At 38.0% G+C, this 22,085-nt stretch overlaps 2 protein-coding genes across 4 annotated transcripts in view; both read left to right on the forward strand.

The window, feature by feature from the left end:
* Window positions 1-227, forward strand: part of CUNH2orf66 (chromosome unknown C2orf66 homolog) — a 10,307-nt gene extending 10,080 nt beyond the window's left edge. Inside the window, exon 3 of the mRNA XM_035007487.1 lies at window positions 165-227. The gene's annotated coding sequence lies outside the window, so the exon portion shown is untranslated. The remainder of the gene's footprint in view (window positions 1-164) is intronic.
* Window positions 228-258: 31 nt separating this feature from the next.
* Window positions 259-22,085, forward strand: part of GTF3C3 (general transcription factor IIIC subunit 3) — a 39,027-nt gene continuing 17,200 nt past the window's right edge. For 2 of the 3 annotated variants that reach the window (XR_004679630.1, XM_035007486.1), the window contains exons 1-9: window positions 259-517; window positions 1,389-1,500; window positions 3,796-3,986; window positions 5,191-5,314; window positions 12,354-12,545; window positions 13,406-13,571; window positions 17,070-17,217; window positions 17,752-17,821; window positions 21,355-21,458. Coding sequence is in view for 2 of the 3 variants with exons in the window: in XM_035007486.1 (XP_034863377.1) it covers window positions 416-517; window positions 1,389-1,500; window positions 3,796-3,986; window positions 5,191-5,314; window positions 12,354-12,545; window positions 13,406-13,571; window positions 17,070-17,217; window positions 17,752-17,821; window positions 21,355-21,458 (1,209 nt within the window). In the remaining variant the exon portion in view is untranslated. The remainder of the gene's footprint in view (window positions 518-1,388; window positions 1,501-3,795; window positions 3,987-5,190; window positions 5,315-12,353; window positions 12,546-13,405; window positions 13,572-17,069; window positions 17,218-17,751; window positions 17,822-21,354; window positions 21,459-22,085) is intronic. The other variant, XM_035007485.1, reaches the window with a different exon arrangement.

The following is a 22,085-nucleotide window of genomic DNA, read 5'->3' on the forward strand; positions in this document are numbered from 1 at the left end:
TTCTCTTCTCTTCTCTTCTCTTCTCTTCTCTTCTCTTCTCTTCTCTTTTCTTTTCTTTCTTCTTTTCTTTCCTTCTTCCTCTCCTTTCCTCTCCTTTCCTCTCCTTTCCTTTCCTGTCCTGTCCTGTCCTGTCCTGTTTTTAACTCCCCAATCATCTTAAGTAGGAGGCGTAAACCAGCATAGCAGGCGAGGTCCAGAGCTCCGGACTCCGCCCAGAAGATCCCGCTCCGCCGCCTGGAAGGAAGCCGGACCAGATGCTCCCGCGGAACCCGAGCGCAGCGGCCGCAGCGCCGGCCGGGCCCGTTTCCCAGGAGAACGCCGGCTCGCTTCTCGCGGCGCCCCGGAGCAGGATAAAATCTTGCTTTTCCGGTTCTCTGTCCTGGTTCGTGGTGCTGTGTCTCCGCACCCTGCAGACATGTCGGGTTTCAGCCCGGAGCTCATCGACTACCTGGAAGGGAAGATCTCCTTTGAGGAGTTCGAAAGGCGGAGAGAAGAGAGAAAAACCCGCGAGAAGAAAGTGAGGCGATGCTAGGCCAGGATTCTCCTCACTGTCTTGTCGCCCTAATACACCTAGATGTGGGGGACTTATATGGCCCCATTCGCTGTGATGGGGCGGGCCGAACTCCCAGCAGATTCTTCCCCTTCTTCCCCAAGCCCCGGTTCTCACCTCTCATCCTTGTGTTAAGCTCCTCTTTAAAAACTCCCCCCGCCAAAAAGCTTGTTTCTGTGGTAACCTCTGTCTCTCTCTCCCCTTCTCTCCCCACCGCCGTCCTCCCTCACCCCGTCAGAGTTTCTGATTCTAGTCCGAGCTTTGCCACTAGGTTTCTTTTGTGTTCGGGTGAGCAACTCACTCTCTTCTTTAGGCGGCAGTTTATTTCTCAACCGAGGGCCCGTCTCTGGGGCGTCTCCCAGTGGTATTGATGTAATCTTCTACAAAAAGGCGAATTTTCTTGTCTGATAACAAAATCTTCACTCGCATAATTTTTCATACTTTAGAATATCTGAACTTTCCTTATCTTCTCACTCACATGAAGTCCGAGGGAAAATAAAAATAATCTCACCCTTTGAAATTAACTGGGTTCTCTCCTAATTCATGCAGCTAATAATGATCCATCTCTTTTCACTTAAAAAGCTAGGATACAATGTGTAGATTCATGAAATCATCAAGGTATTTTAAATTATTTTTTATAAGTGACTGATGCAGACAGACGTGGGGGATGAGATCTAAGTACTCTGAAATGCTTTGACTGTTCAGGTTCGGATTCCACATACTGTATGTGTTTGTAGAGCTCGAGTTTTTTAGAAAGAAAATGAGGGAAATGCCCTATTCCCAACTGGAGAGAACTAAATCTGCATTATTTTTTGGAATCATTAATTTTCAATCACAGAGTCTTCAGGAAAAAGGAAAGTTATCAGCTGAAGAAAATCCAAATGACTCTGAAGTTCCATCATCATCAGGAATTGACTCCACCAAATCGCGAGACAAAGATGTCAATGAAGGTATGTTAAAATCATTTGCCACCTGCATTAAATATTAAGAGTACCTAATAATTTAATGAAAACATTGTTTTTTTCATTGCAGTGGTATTCTGTTGTTGATTACCTGGTTTATCAGCATAGTGCTCAATAATTTGTGGAGTTATTGAATATGGTGATGGGTGGTTTTGTGGGTTATTTTTGTGGAAAAGTGTTTATTTTTATTTTTTAAAAGATTTATTTATTTTAGAGCAAGCATGTGCATGTGCCACTTGGGGGTAGGGGCTGAGGGAGAGAGAGAATCCTCAGGCAGATTCCCCACTGAGCGCAGAGGCCCACGCCACCCATCCCAGGACCCTGAAATCATGACCTGAGCCAAAATCAAGAGTCAGTTGCTTAACCGGCTGAGCTGCACAGGTGCCCTTTGGAAAGGTGTTTCAGATGGGAGCCTTTTTGGGGTCATTGTTTTTTAAATTGGCTCTTTCAGTTACTAATTACTTCCAGACTGTACTCCCCCAAATTGTAATGGTTTGTACTTCCATACAAAGTGACTTCCAAACCACTGCTTTAGTTATAGGAGATAAGATAGAAATGCCAGAGTGGAAGTCCCGTTGGCTGCCCAGATGGGTCCTCACACACAGTAGGTATCTTGGTATGCCGCCTCATTCTAGAATCCAGTCCTCAGCTCTGCATGTCCAGATACTAGATTTGGTTAGTCCCAAACTCATTAAAGCCATCAGAGTCTAATTGATGAATGCAAATTCATTAATTTCCAGTGATTCATATACCTTTCTAGTGATCAGAATACTGATAATAGTTCCTAGTATTCATCTGCCCATGACAAGTTACGTGGGATACTGAACCATCAATTAGAATGTAGCTTTGTGTATAGTGTCTGATTGAGAACTAAATTGAACTTTCTTGTTCTTGGGAGTAGTAGTAGAGTCTTTCCCCCCCCCCCCCCCATGCAGCTCTCTTTACATAGAGAATGCATACTAATAGGATAGACAGAAAACAAGCTTTATTCCTGCCTTCTTCGATCAAGTGGAGAAGAAGGGGCAAAAAGGAGAGCAAATTGGGGTTACTACGGTTTCTTACCTTGTCAGGCAGGTGGGGTGGAAAAGAGGACTGAAATTGTTCTAATAACTTGTGGGTCTTATCTGCCTAGGGGAGGAATAGCTCTTCCATCATCAGGTCTTTGAGGGGTAACTGTAGTAGAAGCACCGTTGGGTGCCTCCCAGTCTTGGTTGACTAAAGCTGCCCCTGAGAAGTGGCCATCAGGCCCTCCCTAGAAAAGGGGATTAACTGAGTCGATTCTTGCTCATCAGGAGCAGTAGGCATCATGTATTAGATTGCCTCAGCTCAAATAATCCCATCAGTCCTTTTAAGATATAAAACTTCCCATTTCCCAGGAAGGAATCATCCCAGAGCTCTATCAGGACCCTTGGTGAGTGTGCACATATATTCAAAACAACAGAAGGGTCAGTTTTGAACAAGTTTGACAAAGTCTGCTAATTGGAATATATGGCCACTGGAATTGTCTTTTTTCTCCTATGCATTACTGAGTATCACTGTTAAATTCTTGCTCTTGAGTACCTTTCCTACACATCATGCAAATAGGGCCTTCTTTTAATTTCACTTTCAGTTCATTATTGCTGATAAAAAAACTACAGTTAATTTTTGTATATTGACCTTGAATCCAGGAACCTGGCTTAATTCATGTATTCTGGCAGTTTGTATGTACATTCTTTTGGATCTTCTATATACATGATCACATCTGTGAATAATGACAGTTTTATTTCATCCTTTCCATCTCTGTGCCTTTTCTCTTTTACATTATCCAGGACCTCTAGCAAAATGTTGAAAGGAGTGGTGATAACATCCTTGTCTCATTCCCAGTAACTGAATAATTCACCATTAACTGTGTGGAAAATTTTTTTGTAGATACTGCTTATCAAATTAAAGCTATTCCCTTCCATTTCTAGATGACTTAGAATTTTTATTAGGAATGATAAATTTATTATTTTTTTATTTATTATTAGGAATTGGATTTTATCAAATGCTTCTCCTTATCAAGATGATCATATGATTTTTTTTCCTTTCTGTTACTGGAATAAATTTTATTGATTGGCAGTGTTATATTTTACACATTTCTTTTTATATTTATTTTGGATGTTCATAATTCTTAAGATGATTGTTATGATTTCATGAGAATGACTATTTGTTGCTCAGAATTTGTGGGTTTTTAAAAAATTGTGTCCTTCCTTAAACATATTAACTGTCTGTTTTATCCAACATCCTTAATGTGTCTTTCTTCAGGAGAAATGTCAGATGGAGTCAGTAAGTCAGTTCACAAGGTCTTTGCTTCCATGCTTGGAGAGAATGAAGATGATGAGGAGGAAGAGGAAGAAGAGGAGGAGGAGGAAGAAGAAACACCTGAGCAACCCACTGCGGGTGATGTGTTTGTGCTGGAGATGGTTCTCAATCGTGAAACCAAGAAAATGATGAAAGTAAATATTTATTTTAGTATTTATAAATGGAAGGTAAAAATGTGACATAGTAATTGAAAAAGGAATCTTTAAATTATACATATATTTGGAAAGAATTCAAACTGTAAGGAAGGACATAGGAGACAACTGTTACTGGTTTCCTATGTTTCATCTTAGAGATTTTTAAAAAATGCAAAACCTTAATTATGCATGTGTCAGAATGTGCTGTGGTTTTGCTATTAAAAGGTCCATATCATGGGGCGCCTGGGTGGCTCAGTCATTAAGCATCTGCCTTCGGCTCAGGTCATGATCCCAGGGTCCTGGGATCGAGCCCCACATCAGACTCCCTGCTTGGCGGGAAGCTTGCTTCTCCCTCTCCCACTCTCCCTGCTTGTGTTCCCTCTCTCGCTGTCTCTCTCTCTGTCAAAAAATAAATAAAGTCTTTAAAAAAAATAAATAAAAGGTCCATATTATAACTTGATATATTTTTTTTAAGATTTATTTATTAGTGAGAGAGAGAATGCACACATGAGTGAGAGCAGGGGTGGGTGGGTGGGGGAGTGGGGAGGGAGAGGATCTCAAGCGGACTCCCTGCTGAGCACGGAGCTCCACACAGGGCTCCATCTCATGACCAACCCTGAGATCATGACCTGAGCCGAAAGCAAGAGTTAGACACTTAACTGACTTAAATATCCAGGTGCCCCAATGTAACTTGATATTTTTTTAATCAAGTTTATTCTGAGTAGATAAATTTGAAGGAAGGAGAATCTTCAGTAGGTTATATTATAAGAAGTTTCCTGGCACATAAGTCCATTTTGCAGCATCAGGTTCTACATTTGTTATTTATTCTAATTAGTAATTAGTGATTCCTGACCATACTGGTTTTTGCTTTCTTCATATATTTTATTGTGCTTTGAACTTCCTACTGTAGGAAGTTTGTTTTTGTTTTTTAGTTTTCTGAGGTATTTCTTTTTGGAGAATATTTTAGAATAATTTCTTTCCTGAGATTAATTTTAGACTTTTTCCTGAAATACAGACTTGAATGTTAATGAGTCAGTATTGAAGTTTTTAGTCCTTAGTTCCCAGTTTAGAATATTAAGAAGTTTTAAAAAGAAATTTCATTTTCATTATCTTCTGCATTTATTAATTTGGTTGGAATTGAAATCTAAAATATTACTATATTTTAGCTAAATGTTTTTTGTTGTTTTTTTTTTTTTCTATACAGGAGAAAAGGCCTCGAAGTAAACTTCCCAGAGCTCTGAGGGGTCTCATGGGTGAAGCCAACATTCGCTTTGCTCGAGGAGAACGTGAAGAGGCGATATTGATGTGCATGGAAATCATAAGACAAGGTGGTTTTTGTGGGGATTATTGATAATAGCATTTTAATAGTGTGACTTTTAAAACAAATGGAGGAGCACTTCACTGTATTATTTGGAAAATATGTTCAGAAGCTTGAGGTGATATAACAGTGATATGCCACTTTCACATTGAGTAGAAGTCCTTACCAAGAAAATGAAAATCCCAGTATGGCTCAATGAAATATTAATATCTATTGAACTCTACCAGGCTTCTTTTTTGTTTTTGTTTGTTTTTTAATGTTTTATTTTGGGGTTTTAGACTTTTGTAGCATTAGTCTTTTTTAAATATGGCAAGCACATGTTAAAACCATTTAAAAAGTGTTCTTTTTTTTTCTTTCACTTTCCAGATTAGGCAGAGCTAGAGTATTTCAATCTACTTTTTGATAAACGACACAGTTTATACTTATTATCCTTCTTTAAACTGCACATCTGGGGCATATTGAAGGATATCTTCAGAAATGACTTTCTGACTAATCACTTAATATTTATTATTTTGGTTTCCTGATGTGTTGCCAAATAATGCCCTGCATAGTGGCTTAGGTAGTTATAATACAGTGAACTCTTAATTTATCTTTTCAGTATTTTGGCATTTCCTTTTATCTAGATGAGGGTCCTGTTAGAAGTCTTTTTTCTTTTGTTAATTTTACTGTTTTCATCATGATAAATGTACTCTTTAATCGCCGTCCCCTATTTCCCCCATCCATCCACCCACCTCCCCTGTGGTAACCATCAGTTTGTTCTCTACAGTTAAGAGTCTATTCTTGGTTTGTCTCTCTCTTTTTTTCTTTGCTCATTTGTTTTGTTTCTTAAATTCCACATATGAATGAAATCATAATGGTATTTGTCTTTCTCTGACTTATTTTGCTTAGCATTATACTCTCTTGCTCTATCCATGTTGTTGCAAATGGCAAGATTTCATTCTTTTTTACGGCTAAATAATATTCCCTTATATATTTATCTTACATCTTCTTTGTCCATTCATCTAGCAATGGACACTTGGGTTGCTTCCATAATTTGGGTATTATAAATAATGCTGCTATAAACATCAGGATGTTTTTGTATATTTTGGGTAAATACCCAGTAGTACAATTACTGGGCCATAGGGTAGTTCCATTTTTAATTTTTTAAAATTAAACTCGCTTCCCTATACTGTCTTCCCCAGTGGCTTCACCAGTTTGCATACCCACCAACAGTACATGAGGGTTCCTTTTTCTCCACATCCTTGCCAACACTTGTTTCTTTGTTTCCAATTTTAGCCATTCTGACAGGTGTGAGGTGATATCTCACTGTAGTTTTGCTTTCTATTTCCCTGGTGAGGAGTGATGTTGAGCATACTTTTATGTGTCTGTGGCCATCTGGATGTGTTCTTTGGAGAAATGTCTATTCGTGTCTTCTGCCCATTTTTAAATTGGATTATTTGTTTTTTTGGGTATTGAGTTGTATCAGTTCTTTATATGTTTTGGATCCTAACCCTTTATCAGATAGGTCATTTGCAAATATCTTCTCCCATTCACCAGGTTGTCTTTTATTTAGTTCTGTTGATTGTTTCCTTTGCTGTGCAGAAACTTTTGATGTAGTTCCAGTAGCTTGTGTTTGCTTTTATTTTCCTTGCCTCAGGAGACATAAAGAAAAATGTTATAGCCGATGTCAGAGACATTTTTTTAAAAGATTTTATTTATTTGAGAGAGAGAGTGAGTGCATGAGCAGGGGGGAGGGACAGACTCCCCTCTGAGCAGGGAGCCCAGTGCAGGACTCGATCCCAGGACCCTGGGATCATGACCTGAGCCGAAGGCAGATGCTTGTCCAACTGAGCCACCCAGGCGCCCAGGTAGCATAGACATTTTAATAATATTTGTTCTCCTAATCCGTGAGCATGGAATGTCTTTTCATTTCTTTGCAATGTCTTGAATTTCTTTCATCAGTGTTTCATAGTTTTCACAATACAGGTCTTTCACCTCTTTGGTTAAGTTTATTCCTAAATATTTTATTGTTTTTGGTGTAATTGTAAATGGGATTCTTTTGTTTTCTTTCTTTTTTTTTTAAGTAAGCTCTACACCCAGCATCAGGCTTAAACTCATGACTCTGAGATCTGGAGCTGCATGCTTTACTGACTAAGCCAGCCATGTGCCCCTTGGATGGTTTTCTTAAAACACTTTCTGCTGCTTCATTAGTAGTGTATAGGAATGTGATGGATTGCTGTACATCGATTTTGTATCCTGTGGGTTTACTGAACTCGTTTATCAATTCTAGTAATTTTTTGGTGGAGTCTTTAGGGTTTTCTATATATAGTATCATGTCATTTGCAGATAATGAGAGTTTTATTCCTTCCTTACCAATTTGGATGCGTTTTATTTCACTATGTCATCTACTTGCTATTGCTAGGACTTCCAGTACTGTGTTGAATAAAAGTGATGAGAGTGTCTTGCTTCGACCTTAAGGGAAAGCTCTGTTTTTCACCATTGAGTATGGTGTTGGCTGTGGGTTTTTCATATAAGGCCTTTATTATGTTGAGGTATGTGCTCTCTAGACCTCCTTTGCAGAGGGTTTTTTTTTTTTTAATCAGGAGTTGATGTTGTACTTTGTCTGCATTTATTGAAATGATCATGTAGTTTTCATCCTTTACCTTATTGATGTATCTTATCATGTTGATTGTTTTGCAAATAAAGAACCACCCTTACATCCTGGAAATAATCCCACTTGATCCTGGTGTATGATTTTTTAATGTATTGTTGGATTTGGTTTGCTAATACATTGTTGAGGATTTTTGCATCTATTTTCATGAGAGATATAGACCTGTGGTTCTCTTTTTTTTTTTTTTTTTGTGGTGTCTTTATCTGGTTTTGGTATCAGGGTAATACCTCATAGAGGTGAATTTGGAAGTTTTCCTTTCTCTTGTATGTTTAGGAATGATTTGAGAAGAATAGGTATTAACTCTTCTTTAAATGGTAGAATTTGCCTGTGAAGCTGTCTATTCCTGGACTTTTGTTTTTTTGGAGTTTTTGATTACTGCTTCAATCTCATTGCTGCTAATTGGTCTGTTCAAATTTTCTATTTCTTCTTGCTTCAGTTTTGATAGGTTATATTTCTAGGAATTTATCCATTTCTTCTAAGTTGTCCAATTTGATGGCGTATAGGTTCTCATAATATTCTGTTACAGTTGTTTTATTTCTGTGGTGTTTGTTGTTATTTCTCCTCTTTCATTTATGATTTTATTTGTGCCCTTTTTTGATGAGTCTTGCTAAAGGCTCATCAATTTTTTTTGTTAAGATTTTATTTATTTAGGGGCGCCTGGGTGGCTCAGTCGTTAAGTGTCTGCCTTCGGCTCAGGTCATGATCCCAGGGTCCTGGGATCGAGCCCCGCATCGGGCTCCCCGCTCAGCGGAGAGCCTGCTTCTCCCTCTCCCACTCCCCCTGCTTGTGTTCCCTCTCTCTCTGTGTCTCTGTCAAAAAAATAAATAAAATCTTAAAAAAAAGATGCATTTAAAAAAAAAAAGGACTTTATAAGAAGTTGGTTGAAAAAAGAAAGAAGAAAAATTTAAAGAAAAGAAGTAGAAAAAGAAGAAAATAAAGAAAATTAAAAAAAATATCTTTGAAAGACTGAAGAATCATGGGGAAAAGGCCATGAATTCTATGTGCTGTATTCCCCTAGCGCTGGAGTTTTCCAGTTCTCATTGGTCAGTAAACTTGGTCTTGGCTGGATGTTCTTGCTGATCTTCTGGGTGAGGGGCCTGTTGCAGTGATTCTCAAATGTCTTTGCCCCAGGCAGAATTGCACCACCCTTGCCAGGGGCCAGACTAAGTAACCCACTCGGGTTTGCTCTTGGTAACTTTTGTTCCCTGAAGGCTTTCTGCGCTGCTTTGGAGGATGAGAATGAAAATGGTGGCCTCCCAGTCTCTGGCCCCAGAGGAGCCAAGAGCTCAGGGCCCCACTCCTCAGTGCGCCCTCAGAGAAAAGCAGTCAGTCACTCCTGTCTCCGTGGTCTCTGGCCTCACTCTGAGCTCACCCAGCCTGTGCCCGAGCATTTCTGTCTCTGGCCCATGACCCCGTTTGGAGTCTCCAAATCCAGTAGATTCCTGAGGCACACTCTTGTGCTGCTCCTCCTGGGGGACAAAGGGGAGTCTCCCCTGATCTGCTGCTTGTTGGGCCCCTGCTCGAAGAGTGGTTGCCCGACTGCCGGCCATCACGGTTTATGGCAGCCCCAAGCTGAGAACCTACTCCTCAGCTCACTCTTTGTGGCCAGCTTCCCTGCTACCGATACCTGGGAGGTTCTGCCACACTCAAGCACCCTCAGTCTTTCTGTGACCCTGAGCGTCCTGAGACCACACTGTCCCAGCGAAGTTTCCACCCCCCGCTTAGCCACTGGAGCGACGTCCCTCACCGGAGCAGACTTCTAAAAGTTCTGATTTTGTGCTCTGCTGCTCTATCACTTGCCGGTAGCTGCCTGATAGAGGCTCCCTCCACCCACCCCCCTGGTCTATCTTCCCACATATGGCCTCGGATTCACTTCTCCGCATGTCCTACCTTCCAGAAAGTGGTCACTTTTCTGTTCATAGCGTTGCTGCTATTCTTTTCTTTGATCTCCTGTTGAGTTTGTAGGTGTTCACAATGGTTTAATAACTATCTAGGTGAATTCCTGGGACTGGGCGAAATTTATGTTTCCTACTCCTCCACCATCTTGCTAGCCCACTCTCCCTTGACTGATTTTTCAGAAATACTTATTTTTATTGCCTTCGTGTTTTTTACTTTTCATATTCTCACTTAAATTCTTTCCTTTCCACTCAAAAGAGTCCCCTTTAATATTTCTTCTAAGGGCTGGTTTAATGGTGATGAACTCCTTTAGTGTTTGTCTGAGAAACTCTCCTATTTTGAATGATAGCCTTGCTGGATAGAGTATTCTTGTCTGCAGACTTTCCCCTTTCAGCACTTTGAATATATCCTAACACTTTCTTATGGCCTGCAAAGTTTCTGCTGAAAAATCTGCTGATAGTCATATAGGGTTTCCATTGTATGTAACTGTCTTCTTTACTCTTGCTGCCTTTTTTTTTTTTTTAGATTTATTTATTTATTTGAGAGAGAGAGAGAGAGAGTGGGGGGTTGGGCCAGAAGGAAAAGGAAAAAAAGCAGACTCCCTGCTGAGCATGGAGCCTGATGTGGGGGCTCAATCTCATGACCTGAGCCAAAATCAAGAGTCAGATGCTTAACCACCTGAGCCACCCAGGCACCCCTTCTCTTGCTACTTCTAAAATTATTTCTTTATCACTACTTTTTGCCATTTTAATTACTATGCATCTTGGTGTGAGCCTCTTTGGGTTGCATTTTGGGGGGATCTTTGTGCCTCCTGGATCTGGGCATCTGTTTCCTCTTCAAGATTAGGGAAGTTTTTAGCTATTATTTCTTCATATAAATTTTCTGTCCCTTTGTCTCTTCTTCTTTTGAGATCCCTATAAATCGCATGTTATTATGCTTGATGGAGTCATTGAGTTCCCTAAGACCATTCTCAATTTGCATTATTTTCTTTCCTCTCCTTTGCTCAGCTTGGTTACTTTCTAGTACTGTGTCTTCCAAGTTGTTAATTTGTTCCTCTGCTTCATCTAGCCTGCTGCTTATACCATCAAGTGTATTTTCTTTTTTTTTTTAAAGTAGACTCCACATCCAGCATGGAGCCCAATGTTGGGCTTGAACTCACAACCGTGAGTTCAAGACCTGAGCTGAGATCAAGAGTTTGATGCTTAACCAACTGAGCCACCCAGGTGCCCCAACTATCAAGTGTATTTGTAATTTCATTTATTGTATTTTTGATCTATGATTGGTTCTTCTTTATCTCTGTGTTAAGGGTCTCCACTCTTCTCAAGTCCAGTGAGTATCTTTATGATCATTACTTTAAATTCTCTATCAGGCATATTACTTATATTGGTTTTGCTTTGGTCTCTTGCTGTGGTTTGGTCCTCTTTCATTTAGGCTTTTCACTGTGGAAGTCTATTTTTCACCCTTCTCCACACTATGGGCTTACTCTCCACTATGGACAGCCCCATCCATTTCTCTCCCAGACTGTGTCTTTGCCCTTCCTCCCTTCTTCAACGTGGCTTCCTCTCTACTTTTAATTGTGGCATTTGTTCTGCCAGTCTTCAGATCATATTCTGGGTTATTTACGCTGAAATGAATGTTATCTAGTTGTATCCATGGGATGAGAAGGGGTTACGGTCCTACTCTACCATCTTCCCAGCCAACCCTCCTGAAAGTCTTGTTAAACATTTCCTGGATTGGGGCACTTGGCCAGCTCAGTTGGTAGAGCATGCAACTCTTGATCTTGGAGTTGTGAGTTGAAGCCCCATGTTGGGTGTAGAGCTTACTTAAAAAAAAAAAAAATTTCCTAGATTACTCATTAGGATAATTTGAGGTCACTGCTTTTTTTCTATTCCACCAGACAAGATTAACCAAACTTTTCCTTAAGGATATTTTGTTTGGTTCCTACTTTCCAATATTATCTGTTCCTTTATTCCAGTTTATAATTGTTTATTTTTAACAATTATCTTTAATTTTAATCTTAGAACTTCATTTCAGAAACATTTCAGAAATGTAGATTAACTATTCACTTTGATATCCTCAGTTAGGTGCAGTTTAGCCATCCTTAGTCCGTTCATCCCATACACCTGTGGTGGATGGATCATGAAGATTAAATAAACACTGATGTGATGATGTTCTTTGGGATGAACTTGCTGAGTTATTGAGCCATGTTTAACCTTAGCAAATGGGGATTTTCATGAGGGGTGCATGGTGGAGAGTAGAATTTTTTCATGAAATTACACTTGGCTCAGAGACAGTAATACTAAAACACTAATTGTGTATGAACATGAAGTAAAGCAAATTTAATTTTTATTCTAAATTCTATTAAGTAGTTTGTATAATTCTGCTAGAGTGTTTTAAAGAGTTTAAACATTAAAAAAAGGATCCATAGTTTGAACCATGGGATTGATGTCATCTCATGCCTCTTTCTTCAGCCAGTAGAATTTGTTTTTTTAATTCATTTTAGCTCCTCTGGCTTATGAGCCATTTTCTACTCTTGCTATGATATATGAGGACCAAGGTGACATGGAAAAATCTCTTCAGTTTGAGTTGATTGCTGCACATTTAAATCCTAGTGACACCGAAGAATGGGTTAGATTGGCAGAAATGTCTCTGGAACAAGACAATATTAAGCAGGCTATTTTTTGCTACACAAAAGGTAATTAAAATGTTTTTCTTATTTTGTTTGATAAAATGTTACATATCAGATTTTTTGATAATTGTACTTACTACCTTGGGGTGATGTTAGCTGAAGTATATTTATTCCTTATATTCTGGCATCCCAGAGGTAAGTATTTGGGGGTCTCTCTGCTTTCATGTTTATCAACAGCTTTATATTGTGAGCTAATACAGCACAAAAGTTGGTAGAAGAACAGTACCTTCAATTTCCTGCTAAGATCATTGTTGGTTCTAAGCTGTTCCTTGAGGGTTAACATCACACGAGAGTGACCAAATGAAGATTAATATAGAGATTCAGGTTCTGTCTGGTCTTAGACTAAACTTAGTTGAGAGTTCCTGTGAAAGTAGTTTTGTTCCGGAATTAACCCACTTAGCTCTATTGGAGAATTAGTTTAGAGTGGTTTTTTTTGTTTTGTTTTTGTTTTGTTTTTTATAGACAGTGTAGAAGATTTATTAAACAGACAGGTGGGGTGACAAATTGGTCCGAAGAAGTCATTCAAACAAAGGAGAAACAGAGAAATGGGGCTGGGGCTGGGGGTGCTCTCAGGAATAACACGGGTATTCCAAGTGCTTTTATCATCTACCCTATGCCCTCTCCTATGATTGTCTCAGTGTGCCAAATCCTTCCCCTTCCTTGAGGTCTTTGTATTGTCTGTTTCTTCTGCATGGCCCAAATTTCATGCTCCAAAGCTCCCCACATTTCATTCCTCTTCATTCAAATGTCTGCTCAAATATTACTAGTGGTTTTTTTTAATTAAATTTTCTGAAAAGAGGATTGGTCTTAACCAGGTATCATGAACCCGTTTTTGTAGTAAATCTGTAATTTTTTTTTCTTTTTAGCTCTTAAATATGAACCTACTAATGTCCGTTATCTGTGGGAGCGATCAAGCCTTTATGAACAGATGGGAGATCATAAGATGGCAATGGATGGTTATAGGCGTATTTTAAACCTTTTGTCTCCATCTGATGGAGAACGTTTTATGCAATTGGCTAGAGATATGGCAAAGTAAGTTTGGAGTATATATAGATGCTCCTGTTAATCATCTTATTTTACAAATCAAAACACATATTTGAAGTAAAGTATATTTTTTATTGAGGTTCAAAGAAGTGTTTTACTTCCTATATTTTTATACTGTGCTTAAATATAGAGGTAGTTTTTTATTTTTTTCAGTACTTTTCTGTTTGCAAGTCAGCTCTGTGGTTACTCAGAAAAATTTGTATGTACAATTGCCTTTCAAGTGTTCAGAAACTTAAAAGTGGGGCATGTTCTAAAAGGATGATTAGGCTGCCAGGTTTCCATGACTTAGTTGAAGTTATGTACATTTGCAGTTATATTATTTTTAATTGTTTGTTGTAAATGTGCTAATGAAATGTTTGTGATCTGGGGTTTTTTATAATCATTTTATCTTTAGTCAGTATTAGAATAACATTTTAAGACAAAAAAATGTTCTTTATAGTTGACATATGCTACTGACTGTGATATATATTTTATTCTAAAATATTATGTACTACTACGTTTACTTTCCAATATGCTGTACATCAAAGCAAAGCAAGAGCATTTGGCTAAATAACGTCTTGTCATAAGCTCTCTATTGTAGGGATATCTGTTATATGGTATTTCAGCCCAGGATCAACCATTTTCATCTGGGTATCTTAGGGTTAACCCTGTTAACTTTGTGGCCATTGTTGTGAGGATGCTTAGTTGTGAAATCACTCCCTGTTATCATAAGGATGGGTTATGTAAGAATACCAGAAGCAATTTTAAGTAATGTGTTGAGGCAAGGCAACTCTAAGTTGATCCTCTGATGTATATGATGAGCATTGAGGAACTTTTCAGGTTATCTGCTATTGGTCACATCTCTAGCTGTCATAGTGATTAGCCCACTAAGCCTCTATTTTATGAACTATTAGTTGACCTTTGATAGTAAATTTGTTTTCCACCTGTATTATTTATAATATTTTTGTTGGGAAAGTGTGAGGATGAATAGTTTTGCCACTGTCACAGAGATCCTTCCTACATGGAATTATGTTACCATAACTTCAGTTTATTAGGATTTCTCTCAGATGCTACTTTTCTTCCAGAAATATTTATTAAATATAAATTATGTGTTAGGCAGTGTATAAGACACCAGGAGATCCAGTAGTGAATGAGTTATAATTTTCCTTGCCCTTGTGGAGCTTACATTTTAGTTGAGGGAGACAAGGAATAAACAAAAACAACGAAATATATACTATGTCAAATGTTAATAAGGGATATGAAGAAAAAAATGAAGCAGAAAAGGGATGGGAAGCTGAAGTATAGGGGTGTATATATATATATTTTTTTTTTTTTTTTTAAAGATTTTATTTATTTATTTGACAGAGAGAGACACAGTGAGAGAGGGAACATAAGCAGGGAGAGTAGGAGAGGGAGAAGCAGGCTCCCCGCAGAGCAGGGAGCCCGATGCGGGGCTCAATCCCAGGACCCTGGGATCATGACCTGAGCCGAAGGCAGACGCTTAACGACTGAGCCACCCAGGCCCCCAAGGGTATATTATTTTAAATAGGGTGGTTAGAGAAGGACTCAATTCCCTATATTATGATCATACGACCTGAAAGTAAACTGAAGGAGGTATGGGAGCAGATATTTAGGGAAGAGTGTCACAGGCAAAGGAAATGGCAAGTGCTGAGGTATGTTCTGGGAACAAGCTGAAGGTTTAAGGGAACATAGCAGGAGCTGAGATCAGAGAGATGTCAGGAAAAGGTCACTTGGCCCTAGCAGGCCATTTTAAGTGCTTTAGGTTTTACTCTGAATGAGTTTGGAAGTCATTAGAAGGTTTTGAGTAGAAGAGTGGCATAATTTGACTTTAACTTTAAATCAGTTCTGACTGTTATTTTGAGGATGGTTTGAGGACTGGTAAGGGCAGAAGCAGGAAGACCAGTTAGGAAATTATTGCAACAATCTATGAAAGGGATAATAGTAGTTTGGTCCAGGATAAAAGTGCAGGAGGTGGTAAGAAGTAATCAGATTCTAGATGTATTTTGAAGGCTGAGCTCTCAGGATTTTCTGATAGGAAATGGTGTTTGTGGGTGTGTGTGTGTGTGTGTGAGAGAGAGAGAGAGACAGACACACACACACAGACAAGGGAAGAGTTCTGAGGACTAAACCCTGAGGTCCTCCAGTGTTAGAAATCAGGAAGATGAGGAGGAAACAGCAGGGATACTGAAAGGAAATGGGCAATGAAGTAGGTGGAAATGAAGAGAGTGATTTTCTAGAAATACTGAAGAAAGCACATCAAGGAGGAGGGATGATCATCTATGTGAGATAGTCCAGGTAGCTCATGTAAAATGAGGACTGAATATTGGTGTTGGAGATGGGGTGGGAGTTCCTTGGGGATAGGCAGCTCTAAGGGGAGCAGAGGAATAGGGAGATAATTGGTATGGGTTATAGGGGTAAGAGATAATTTTTAAGTTGGGAAAAATTACAGTTTATTTGAATTCAGATGGTATAATCCACAATTGAGGAACACATTGAAGATTCATGAGAGAAGGGACGATTGCTTGAGATCCTTGAGTAGGTTGGAGGGAATGGGATCTAGTTGGGGGTTGGCCTTATAAGTGGAGAAGGTGGAATATATGGCCATGGATATGTGTAACTAGGAAGATATGTTGGGAATATGTGAGATGTTATGATCTGGTTCTCTTTGCAAACTAAGAAGCAAGGTTATCAGCTGAGAATGAGGATCAGAGAGTTTTGGAGGTTTGAAGAGAAAGGAGAAGATGAGAAATAGTTGTCTAGGTCCTTGGGGCCTTGCTGCAGCATTTGCATCACCTGGGATCCTGTCATAAATGTAGAATCTCAGCTCTACCCCAGCTCTACTGAATCAGAAGATGCCTTTTTACAAGATCCCCGGTTACTTTGCATGCATATTCAAGTTTGAAAAGTACTGGACAAGGTAACTGTAGCAAGATTGCTGATCAGCACCATGGGCCCACTTGAGGCTTATGATTGTCAGTTTGGAGTGAGCCCAGTCAGCATGGACAGGTGGTGGTGAAGAGTAGGCATATTTGGATTAACAAGGGTTGGGGTTTTATCACATGACTTTATCAGAAAGGAGAGAGGGGCAGAAGTGAGGAGATGTGCAAAGGAGTAATTATAATGCTGGTCTGTGGAGAAGGAGGAAAGTGAGGGCAGGAAGCTGCAGGACATGAAACAGGTAGATGAATCCTTTGTAGATCCCACTGAGGTGGAAGAGTTGTTGGAATTAGGTGACAGGGAATGAACTGGAATGACATGAGGTAGCTTTTGGAGAGTGAGATGCTTGGCATAATGACATTGTCATACTGATGTTGCCCATTTTTTTCTGCATCAGCTGTGATTATGATTTTAAAGAAAAGTTTTTCTCCTCCCCAATTTTAAGAAAATGAAAATCATAGTTAATAGTTAGATGGTCTAAGCAAGGATATGAGTTTTATAATCTGAGTTAAATAAATATTCATCCATTTTGTCATTTATTTTTTTTAGGAGTTACTATGAAGCCAATGATGTTACTTCAGCTATTAATATAATTGAAGAAGCTTTCTCAAAACATCAGGGCCTTGTCTCCATGGAAGATGTTAACATAGCAGCTGAACTATACATTTCTAACAAACATTACGACAAAGCTTTGGAGGTAGGGAAATGTAATGTTTCTCTGTTAGATTTTGGACACATTTCTGCATTTTAGAAATTTATATAAATTGACAATTCCTCACTTTAGTTATATATAGTAAGCTACTTACATACTAAATTATATATTTAAAGTCTGTATGGAAACAGATTTCTAGATTCCATAGTAATTCCAAATGAAATATAACATATAGTTATATGATGAAAGCTCTCACCATTATCACAGATGCCAGATATGTCTGTACTTCAGGGTAGCAGGACTCAGCAGCCAGACTGATGGCTATGATTCAGTTCCTAAGCTGTTGGGAAAAGTAGTTTGGTTTGATATGGAGGAATTCTATATCTTTAGTTAAGCATTCGTTCATATGATATAAAAATGTTAATATATCACAGTGGTTCCTTATTTTTAAGAGACTTCTGCTTTTTATAGTCCATTTATATAAGGATTATTTGAATTAACTATATAAATCTTGGCATTGTGAAGAGGTTTTTCATATATATCTGTTGTATCATTTCTTTTTTTTCTCCATTCTTTTAGGTAATTACAGATTTTTCTGGAATTGTGCTGGAAAAAAATGCAGAAGAAGGAACTTCAGAAGAGAATAAAGGTTGTAGTTTTTTCTTCATAGGATAATGTACATAATCCTCTCTTGTTTATAATGTGGCATTTTGAAATTGATAGTTAATGTTCTCATAACAAGTTTTTCCAGAAGCATTTCTTTCCTCATAGAGATTTTGTATCTTTTTCTTGTGAATATTTACTCACAAGAAATCTTCTTAAAAAAGTCTTTTCATTTCTTAGTACATCCATTTGAACACGGCATTTCTCATTGCCTGGGGTCTTTTTAGTGACATGTGAAAAAAGAATGGATTACTGAACAGTATATCAAAAACTTTTAGATCTAAAGCAATTTAATTTTCAAAAAGGATAAAATACTCTCATTGAAAAATTTCTACTTCCAACTTAAGCATTCACAGAAAAAGTAGAAACTAATCTCATTACTGTCCTGTTTGAAAACTTAAAATACGTAGTTAGGAATCTAGTTAGAGAGTCATACCTGAGGTGTGGCTTGCAGTGTCTCTTTCAGTTCTCTTCCTCATCCCTGCTCTTTTCTTTGTATCACACCCATTAACTGTTCTGTGAAAATATTAGCATGCAAGACCCTGAGGTTGTAACAAAATTGAACTCTGTGGGCAGAGTAGATGTGCCTGTTCTTAAAAGAAAATTCCTATGTAATACCTTCCATCTCTACCCCATGAGGCTTTTGGTGGTGGTGGGGAAGGGTGAGGCACTTGGTACTTGAGTACTGCCTGCTTCAGAATAGCTCCCTCCCTGGCCTCATGGTGCCTAAAAATTCCATCATCATAAAATCCTTTGGGTTAAGGTATAATTATGCAAAATCAAAAAGCCTTTTATTTAAATGATCCATCCTAATGGTAAAGTAGTAATTCATTTTTACAAATCAATTTGTGTGCTAATTCATAGAGTACAAGGCCCACGATGAGACATGGGACAGATAAATATTGAAGAGGAAAGTTGTTGGGGAATGAAAAGCCCACTTTGAAAAGAGTTTCTTATAAGGTCCTATGCTGGGTGTTTGGGGAATATACAGATGAATATGACATTTCCTGCCCTCAAGGAGGGGAAGTGGGGTTCTAATGAAGTATATACAATTTAATTATAGGAGGAATAGTGTGATAATTTCTGTAATAAACCTGACATTATGGGAAAATAGAGAAGAGCAATATACTAAGATCAGAGGATGTTTCTGGAAGCATAATTTAAGTAAACACCGGGGGGTGGGGGGAGTGCATTTCAGACTGTTTTGCAGCCATATTTTCTGTTTAAGATCTTTCATCCCAAAAGTTACATTCCTGTTGAAAATTATTGCTGTCCATTGTTTTGAAAATATTGAGGAAAAATAGAGTTATGTTCAGGTTTTAATTATAGATATATTAGTCATTTTGTTGTTTAATATATTTTGCTCTGTTTCATTGATCTACCCCTCCTTCCTTCTTTCTTTACTTTCTTAATGATTTAGCATATCTGAATTCAGGAAACATCTTAACATAAATCAATGATATGTCACAGTTTAAGTAGTGGTGTTTTTCTTAGTATATAAAATAATGGTGCATCTGAAATCTGGCATCTTAGAGTTGATGAAATAACTTTAAAGAAAAGATATGTCCAGAAGAGTAGGACATTAAAACACTTCCAGGGTGAGCAAAGATGGTTGTTTTTTTGTATGCATTTTTTGTTTTTTTTAAAGATTTTATTTATTTATTTGACAGAGAGGGAGAGAGAGCACAAGTAGGCAGAACAGCAGGGAGAGGGAGAGGAAGAAGCATGCTCTCCGCTGAGCAGGGAGCCTTCCGTGGGGCTCGATCCCAGGACTCTGGGATCATGACCTGAGCCGAAGGCAGTCGCTTAACCAACTGAGCCACCCAGGCGCCCCTGTATGCATTTTTGAAAATGAGAACATTTATTGGTGGATTAAGCATTTCTATTGAGCTTCACAATAAAATGAGGTGTAAAATATACTGCTGTTAAAAATTAGTTAATAAACTATTATTTAAGCTATAGGGGCTATAATATCTACTGCCTTCTCTAGCATTGTCAAATTCCTACTAAAGTGTCTAAATACTTACTCTTAATCTCTTGTACTTATCTGATTGAACTTGTAACAGCTTGTGGACCGCTACAGGTCCCAGACTTCCCTTTGAGTAGCACTGTCCTGTAGCATTATAAAATGTCCTTCTTACCTCTTTTTTTTTTTTTTTTAAGATTTTATTTATTTGCGAGAGAGACAATGAGAGACAGAGAGCATGAGAGGGAGGAGGGTCAGAGGGAGAAGCAGACTCGCTGCTGAGCAGGGAGCCCGATGTGGGACTCGATCCCGGGACTCCAGGATTATTACCTGAGCCGAAGGCAGTCGCTTAACCAACTGAGCCACCCAGGCGCCCTCCTTCTTACCTCTTTATTAAAATATAGTTGATAGGAATTCTACCTTGTCTGATGAGAGTGTGACCCCTACTTTCTTTTTGTTTGCATTTGCCTACTATATCTTTGTCCTTTTATTTTCAGCCTTCCTGGGTTACATGATTTTAGGCAGATGTCTTACTTTCAGCATAAAATTGAGTTTTACTTTGTATTTCTGAAATTAAATTTTTGCTTTATACATCTGTACATACTGTATCTTTAATAGGTATGCCATAGCCACTGTCTACAGAAGAATTGTGCTATGGATATAGTTGTGAGTCAGGTATACTAGTTTTTATCTTCATGGAACTTATGGTCTAGTGTAAATAAATTTAAATGTTAGGACTTTCATTGAGCAGACTAAATTTCTTAAGTTGGCTTTCTGTATCAGTTATTGTATTGGAGCTTAGTAATAAAAATAGTCTCTTAATTAAACTTGTCCAAATTCTTCTATGACTTCATAACTTTAGGGAGTTCTATAATTTATATGACAAATTCTATAAAACATGAAGTTATTTCATTTTAATATAATTTTAGTTTTTATTCCACCACTTAGGATAAATAAATCTCTGATGTTTCTCTATGCTGCAGTTTTTTTCTGAAATGGAAACTTATTTGGAATTTACTAGACTTTACAAAATACAAAATATTTTAAATGTGGATAAAAATTCCTTTGATTTCTCAGGGCTTTAAAAATTGTTTTACTGTAATGAAGTTTAGAAAACAATGTAGTATTTATTTTATCCCTTTCTTAGTCTCTGTGTCCTAAAAGCCTGAAAAGAGGCTTTTGAATTAAAAAAGAAAGAGCTCATATATACCTATTGGTCGTTTTTGTCTTTCTCTCCTTTTTTCTTTCTTTCTTTCTTTTTTTTTTTGGTTTTTCTCTGTAGTTTTGATAGAAGGTGTGGGAGTTTATATAGGTTTCAGATAAGTGGATAAACTATTAGGAAAAGAGTAGGAAGGATAATTCCTACCAAAGGACAGACTGATGGAAGTATAGAAACCTAGTAGTAGAGTTGGTCAAATTAGAATTGGCTCTGGAATCATTTACCCTGAATGAAGTAAATGAGATCTTACGTACAAGATGTAGTTTGCTTCATTTTTTCTACTTTCTAAGCCTGTATATAGGAACTGTTTTTTGTCTGTCCGTCTAATCCAAAGCTGGTGAGAATGTTACCTGCACCATACCTGATGGTGTGCCAATAGATATCACAGTGAAGTTGATGGTCTGCCTTGTACATCTCAACATCCTCGAACCACTTAATGTAAGTAACATTAAGATCTGCACTTCAGGTACTTCAGATCAAATCCACATTATTTTCTTTGACAGGAAATTGTAAGTTTTCCCTAAATTTCACATTTTTCAATAACCAGGAAGTCACCGTAAGCATAAATTATTTGTGTGTGAATATCTTATAAAAGTTGAACAGGGCTTGCAATAATTTGTTTTTCTTTTTAAATGAGAACAACCCAGAGATCAGAATTTGAGATTGGGCTTTTTAGACATTTGGTAAATTCTGACAGCTCTTCTCTTTTGCCAGCTTTGGACTAAATTATTTCATTGAATAAAAAAAATTTATTGGGCATTCACTTTGCAGACCTTAGGATAAGGTACTGAATACAATATACAAATCCCTGCTGTCATAGATCTTTTGTTCTAATGGGATGAAATAAATAAAATAAGTATGTAAAATATAGGATGTTAGTTGGAGATAAATACTCTGGAAGAAAATCAAACAGAAGAGAGAAAATATTGGGGGTAGGAGGAATTGCAATTTAATTTAATTGATTTATTTATTATTTTTTTTAAAGATTTTATTTATTTATTTGACAGAGACACAGCGAGAGAGGGAACACAAGCAGGGGGAGTGGGAGAGGGAGAAGCAGGCTTC

This window comes from Mirounga leonina, unplaced genomic scaffold, assembly GCF_011800145.1.
Source record: "Mirounga leonina isolate KUSES-001 unplaced genomic scaffold, KU_Mleo_1.0 Mir_151, whole genome shotgun sequence".
Taxonomy (NCBI): Eukaryota; Metazoa; Chordata; class Mammalia; order Carnivora; family Phocidae; genus Mirounga; species Mirounga leonina.